Here is a 7,272-nt window from a genome sequence, read left to right as displayed (position 1 = left end):
GAAAATTATAATGGGACCCTATCTCTCTGGTTTTTTGAGCGGATGATATTAAAACTTTGTGCCCTACCAATTTTATGATTTTTCATATATCTATTTCTTTTGATTTTTGTTTTGTTTTGTTATATTGTATATTATTTTTAGTAACCTTTCTTTTTAAAAAATTTGTATATCTATTTTGTTTTTTCACCTCTATAATCATTTTACTATATTTTGTAATATATAAAATGTAACCTTTTGTTTTTTGGCTCAAAATTTTATGTAATAGTGATGAACTCCACTATTAGATATCTTTATGGTTTATGCCTTACAACGGAAATGTCATTTACGAATATGGTTCGGCGACGTTACATTGTTGTCAATCAATATACCAGAATTAAAGGAAAATACGACACCTTAAACAATATATATATATACAACACCTTAAGAAAACCATATAGATATGAACAGTTAATTGAGTAAAATAAAACTTTGAAAAAAATGAGATACTTACTGATCAGTGCAAGTTGTGTGGTCCGTGATGTAATCTAAGTAGGTAAAACATATTGAAAGTTTACAAGTTTAATTGCAAGACAGATGATGGAAAGCTATATGCCCCATTCTAAAAGTCTCAGATTCATATACAGTATGTACATTCTTTTGTTTTGGTAATTCAGATTTTATAGTTACCGAAACCTCCCCCGAATATAGACTTTTTTGGTGAAAATAAAGAAAAAGCCGCAAAAATGTGTTAAATTATTGGTTGAAATATGCCGACAATCAAGTCATTAAGAACTGTATCAGTCTAATAAAATTTGTATGGTTATAACTTATAAAGTAAATCACCTTATTCGAGTTTGATTGAAATTAAGTAAGGTTATTTCGAAGCAAATCGGATAAGTTCATTAGAAAAATGGTAACTATCTTTTCAATAGATCGAATGTATTTAACAAAGAAAAAAAAGGTCGAAAATAATGCAAAAATAAGGATCAATTAATTTTAGTCGTCTGTGTGACTATATATGTCTAGTGAAATCCACGTATGTCTGTATCGTCAAGGATAAGAACAGACCAGACATAACATTTTCTGGTTTATTAATCATTCATCACACACATGTTTTCAACAAGAAAACCTTTACGCACTTTCTTTTACGGGAAATAAATGAATAGATAATTAAATGACATTCACCAGTGATTTTTTTGTTTGCGTAGAGAGAATTTGTTTACAAATTAAACTGCACTTGATGATATTCATTTTGCGTCCGTCTATTCCAAAGCACTTGAAGAGTCCGTTTTCGACCAAAGAGTTCCGGTTACATTTTTTATTTTGTGTCCATTAACTAAAATTTAATTGAACTAATATAATTAGTATTTAGTTATTGTAATTTATTATTAAATGTCAATTAAAGATTTAATTCGTCTAAAGTTCTAAAAAGTAATCATTTGGGCTTTTGGGCGCTAACAACATTTCCTTTTTCGGCTTTTGGTTATCTATGTATTGGGCTGGTGAATTTAATTGGCCCATGAATTCTCAGATAGACCAACCCAGATGATATGAACATTACACTTGAGCATTTTCTCCTCACCTATCAGGCGATTAGATTTATTGCGTTTAAGAGATTAAAATGGTTGACCTAAAGTTTTTGTGTTTTTTCTTTTTTTTGGTTGAAAACACTAACATTTTAGTTTATCTCAAGCCATATTGCCGAATTGATAAACAGACGTCTAAGTCAATTAAAACTTAAACAGGGATGAATCATGTATCTCCTTTTTTTTAATTATTTCTTGAACTGGTGAGTTGCACAAGTTCAATCTTTTAAATCAATATCTCATGCCAAATATAACTATATGTTAATAGACTCTGATTTAAAAATATAAAATGCAAATTAGAATATAAATTTTTAAAATAGTGTATATGTTGAAAAGGACGAAAATAGTGGACTTGGTGGATAATTGGCGCTATTTTATATTTTGCCAAAATGTTACACCATAATTCGCTATCCTTCTTATTATTGTGTCAAAAGCATATGCTATTTCGATTTCAATATCCATAAGAAAAAGTCCGTCGTCCGTACACGGCTTATCTAAAATACGTAACTCATAAATCATTTATTTGTATTTTCTATTCAGAATTAGGAAAGATCCATAAAGCATATTCGTTAGGACCAGATTAACTAAGCAACGTGGCCAGATGACATGGTTCATGTTCTACATCTTCGCACGTTCCATCAGATTACTTGTTTTACTCTTTCTCGTCTTTATCACTTGTTCATTGTTTGACACATGGCCATCATTTTTGTGGTTAAATAATCTCTCCGTTAATTACGAAACACATGAAAATATCTAATTGTTTTTTTGCAGTCCCAGATATAACTAGCGTAATATCGTGAAAATAATGTGCACTTGAATTAGTTTATATTGTTTCTCGATCACCAGCCACTACCATTAATATGTTAATTAGAGTAACCAGGATAAGACAACTCCTACATACTAAAATAATCCAATAAATAAACATGATTTGATGAAATTCGAGCTTCAATTTTTTGTTAAGTATACAATTTTTGGAGACAATTAAAAATGTCTAAGTCTAATAAAACAGAAAAAAGGTGCTTGCTCATTCACATGAAGTTGAATAATCTTAGATATGTGTTGATACATCAATTGGGCCTCAGTGATCAACCGGCCCATTTCAAGGAATATCGACCCAGCCCCGACCATCACTTTAGAACTCGAGCCGGCCCGCCGGGCCGAAACCCGGCCTGGTCGAGATGTGAGTTCGGCTGCGCAGAAAAGGGCACTCTCGGGAATTCACCTTGCGTACCCTACTACACGGACGGGTATAAATAAGGAATAGAAAGTCTCGGGAAAGGACATTTTTTTTGGGAGACCTGGAGAAAGGACAAGACAAGTCAGCTCGTCAAGACAAGTCAGCTCGTCAAGACAATTCAGCTCGTCAGGACAAGTCCGCTCATCGATACAAGTCAGCTCGTAGAGAGAAGACATCCCGTCAAGACAAGCCAACTTAGCAAGAAGAGCCAGCTCGCCAGAACCACCAGCTCGAAACGGCATCGCCTCGTAGCGCCCTCAACCGACTACGTTCTCAGTTCGCCATAAGCCCTTCAGCCCGTCGATTGTCCAGCTTCGAGTTCAGCTCGTGAATTAGAGATTGATTCTTCACCTTCCCTTGAGACTCACCCGTACTTGTTTAATTCGTGCATTAACAATATGGGATGGCAATGTGGCATTTCGTGGATTTCCATCACATCAAGGTTTAAATTAAGTCGACCAAACAACCGAAAAAAAAAAACATTATAGTAAAGTCTTATAGGACAAGGATTTATTGAATGGTACCATAGCACTCGTATGTGGTCATGATCCTTGCTCAATGACTCATTGGCCGACGTCGGAACTTAAAAAATTGACCCCTTTCGTCCTATTTCTATTCTGTATTATTCAACGATTTCTTAAATTTCCTAATTCATTGATATATTATTAAGTCCATAACTAAAACACCCTTAAACGATGTTATATAACTACTATACGTTGTTTCATTTTTCTTATCTTGTATTCAAAGTTACTTATTCAGTTCAACTTTCTGTTTCTTGAGAAGTCTTTCAGTCTATTTAACTTTGATTTCTTATATCGTAACTAGTACATTTTCTATTCAATGCAACAACGTAATGACTTTCTTCAAACAGGCAAAAAATCATCTGCTAATTAGAGTATAGTGTTACAGAATAGTTTGACACCGTGAATACAACTTTCATACAGATATATATACTAATACACGGACGACACTATATACTAATATCTTCATGTAATACGTCTCAAATTTTTTTTCTAATTTCTAGGGTCCAATTCTTTAAGGTTACGAAAACCTTATATTGAACAATTCAAGCATTGACCTTATAGCTGGTTATTCCTTTAATAATAGAAAGATAAAGAAAGCTGCAAGCAAAGCTTACAAAAATGTATATATGACATGTTTTTGAATTATAAATAAAGAAGGAAATGAAGTTACTTGACGCGATGGCTAACGAGATGTATAAAGTGTAAACACATCTGAAAACATCTACCGATCACTTCAATAACAATCCAATATTCTTCACCAAACTTTTACTCTTTAAACAAGAAGATGAAACTTTTTGGTCTCTTTCTTAGTTTTACTCTCTTGTTTCTTTGTCCGTTCATATCTCAAGCCGATGTGCCGGAACTTAGCCGCCAGCCGCCTCGTCCCATCGTATTCGTCCATAATGACCGCTCCAAATCCGATCCGCAACAGGTTCTTTTATTTATCTCTCTTTCTCAACAGCTTCTTATAATTTTTCATTTAAGTCAAAATTGTTCCCTTGTGTTTTTAATTCCTAGTATTATCATCTTCTGTTTGTTACGGAATGTGAAATGTATGGTCCTTAATTAAGGACAATGTATTTGCATCCTTGGTTGTGAATTCTTAAATCTATCACGTAATCATGTTATATATTTTGCTACTTATAATAATGACATAAAATCCATTTTTTTCTTGACTCTATCATGGCTTGTTTTTTTTCTTTTCACAAATCTACATTATATATCACTACTTGTTGTGAATTTTATTTCCTTGTATATCATCTTTGTGCCAGAAAAGACCGTACTAATCTTTAAGTTTTCTATTCAGTCAAAACAATTAGTGATTATTTCTAATTAATCTACAAATTTGATAAATTAAAGGTGCACATATCGTTAGCGGGTAAGGACCACATGAGAGTAACATTCATAACGGAAGACAACAAGGTGGAGTCGGTAGTGGAATACGGTAAACAACCAGGAAAGTACGACGGAAAAGCCACCGGAGAATGCACTTCTTACAAATACTTCTTCTACAAATCCGGCAAAATCCACCATGTCAAGATCGGACCTCTCCAAGCCAACACCACTTACTACTACCGTTGTGGCGGCAACGGCCCTGAATTTTCTTTCAAGACCCCTCCATCAACTTTTCCTGTCGAGTTCGCAATCGTAGGTAAACTTCCTCAAACACTCTTTTCTTAAGTTTATCACCTTCGTTTTTTTTTTGGTATATTTGAATTGGAGACTTTAGGTTGACCAAAAAAACAGTTACCTTAATGCAATATGCCAATATATGTTAATTAGGTTCTATAGATAGTGAATTGGTTGAGATACTCCTAAAACACTAAATCCATGACAGTTTGGTTGGATTGGATTTATTTTCACACCACTATACTATTTGTTGGGTTCTGGTTTGAACCGGTTAAGGACCAAATTTTCATGCCAAACTAATGAAAGACCGATTTTTGATGTGATATTGAAGGCGACCTAGGCCAAACCGAATGGACAGCAGCAACGTTATCTCATATAAATAGCCAAGACTACGACGTGTTTCTACTTCCTGGAGACCTATCCTACGCCGACACTCACCAGCCACTCTGGGACTCCTTTGGTCGCCTAGTGGAGCCACTAGCGAGCAAGCGTCCTTGGATGGTTACTGAAGGAAACCACGAAATCGAATTCTTCCCAATCATTGAACACACAACCTTCAAGTCATACAATGCTCGGTGGCTCATGCCTCACACCGAGAGCTTCTCTACCTCCAACCTGTACTACTCTTTTGACGTAGCCGGTGTCCACACTGTTATGCTTGGTTCTTACACCGACTTTGACTGTGAATCCGATCAGTATCAATGGCTCCAGGCCGATCTAGCAAAGGTTAGTTTGTAGATAATGCAACTAAAGTTGGAAAAATGCTTAACACTTGATCATAGTATACCTTACACACACACACACAAAAAAAACTACTTCAAACATTTAATCAAATCTATTAATCTTAATATGTATCATATTAAATAGAAACATATTGGTATATATAATACGTAAAATATTTTTTTGGTGCTGTATAAAATATCAAAATATGACATACCTGATACATTATGAAGAAGTTGCTTTCAAAAATATATATGTTCAAGCATTATCGGTAAAATAAATATTACATGAAAAAGGCCGAAAGATTTTTTAACGCAATAACCCATATTTATAACATGTTACGTAATAGTTCAAAATTTCTATCAATTCTTGAAACTTGTTTTTTTTTTTTAATTAATTGAAAAAAGGTTGACCGTAAAACGACGCCGTGGGTGGTGGTGTTGCTGCACGCCCCGTGGTACAACACAAACGAGGCACATGAAGGTGAAGGAGAGAGCATGAGGGAAGCTATGGAGTCTCTGCTCTTTAATGCTCGAGTCGACGTCGTCTTTTCTGGCCATGTTCATGCCTACGAACGTTTCGTAAGTCCTCAATCATCGCTAATCAATCTCTCTTTTTTTACTATTGACTTCATTGAATCATTATTGTACCATGTGGATTAATAGATGTCGAATTGTGATTGATGCAGAAACGTGTATATAACAACAAGGCCGACCCCTGTGGGCCTATACACATTACCATCGGTGACGGCGGTAACCGAGAGGGCCTTGCTTTATCGTAAGTCACCTAGCTCTCATTATAAATCCAAATTTAATTTCATATTCTTCCCACCAATCCAAATGTTTTTTTTCTTCTAATAAATTTGATCATTTAAATGAATTCAATAGACTTACTGAAATATGTTTTCTCTTTTCATAACTTGAATTATAGATTCAAGAAGCCTCCTTCACCTTTATCGGAATTTCGCGAATCGAGTTTTGGACATGGGAGATTGAAGGTTATGGACGGGAAACGAGCACATTGGTCATGGCATAGAAACAATGACTCGAACTCACTTCTTGCTGATGAGGTCTGGCTTGATAGTCTTAGCACATCATCATCATGTTGGCCTTCAAGTCGCTCCAATGATGAGCTCTAGATCATCATACCCGAAAATGTCTTGTACTTCTTTTGCTCATCGGAGCGCTCGTAGAATAGTAAGGAACTACGAATATTCATTTTGTTACAAATTTTACTATTTTAGGCATTTCTTTTTGTGTTTAAGGATGTATTTGGAGTTTCTATTTAAGTACTGCGTGCTTTTGTTTTAGGATCCAACAAGGTTTAGTATATCATATCATACCAGATAAATGTCTGTCTGATCTACGCTTACATATTCGATCAATAAGAATTTTCCTACTCGTTAAATATTCCTTTTCTTTGAATTATTTGGAAAAGGATGCGGGAGGGAGTGTATATATTCAATCAAAATTTTTGGATAAAAAATAAAACTATTAGCTTATGAAAATTACAAAACCCTTCACATTTCTTATTTATTTTGTTTTCTTATAGGCAAAAGGAAGATGAATAAAGCTACAAGCTAATTAAGCTTTTTATA

The 7,272-nt window shown here is 34.5% G+C and overlaps 2 protein-coding genes across 2 annotated transcripts; one reads left to right on the top strand and one right to left on the bottom strand.

Annotated features, from left to right (window-relative positions):
• Positions 1–2,783: 2,783 nt before the first annotated feature.
• AT3G52830 (ankyrin repeat protein) lies at positions 2,784–3,044 on the bottom strand (the record flags this gene model as incomplete). Its single annotated transcript, NM_115143.1, has 1 exon — positions 2,784–3,044. One exon carries the CDS (start codon positions 3,042–3,044, stop codon positions 2,784–2,786), a length of 261 nt encoding a protein of 86 aa, NP_190851.1.
• Positions 3,045–3,907: 863 nt separating this feature from the next.
• PAP22 (purple acid phosphatase 22) lies at positions 3,908–7,133 on the top strand. The gene is made up of 6 exons (NM_115142.5): positions 3,908–4,257; positions 4,686–4,977; positions 5,287–5,681; positions 6,083–6,256; positions 6,364–6,452; positions 6,606–7,133. Exons 1-6 carry the CDS (start codon positions 4,111–4,113, stop codon positions 6,811–6,813), a joined length of 1,305 nt encoding a protein of 434 aa, NP_190850.2. The 5' UTR covers positions 3,908–4,110; the 3' UTR covers positions 6,814–7,133.
• Positions 7,134–7,272: the final 139 nt, after the last annotated feature.

The sequence above is a fragment of the Arabidopsis thaliana genome, chromosome 3 (assembly GCF_000001735.4).
Source record: "Arabidopsis thaliana chromosome 3, partial sequence".
In the NCBI taxonomy this organism is placed as follows: domain Eukaryota; kingdom Viridiplantae; phylum Streptophyta; class Magnoliopsida; order Brassicales; family Brassicaceae; genus Arabidopsis; species Arabidopsis thaliana.
This window is presented reverse-complemented; position numbering and strand designations above follow the sequence as displayed.

Coding starts and splice junctions, on each gene's coding strand:
- PAP22 (NM_115142.5), top strand. CDS start 4,111: ATGAAACTTTTTGGTCTCTTTCTTAGTTTTACTCTCTTGTTTCTTTGT. Junction 4,978..5,286: donor TGTCGAGTTCGCAATCGTAG/GTAAACTTCCTC, acceptor GTGATATTGAAG/GCGACCTAGGCCAAACCGAA. Junction 6,257..6,363: donor TTCATGCCTACGAACGTTTC/GTAAGTCCTCAA, acceptor TGATTGATGCAG/AAACGTGTATATAACAACAA.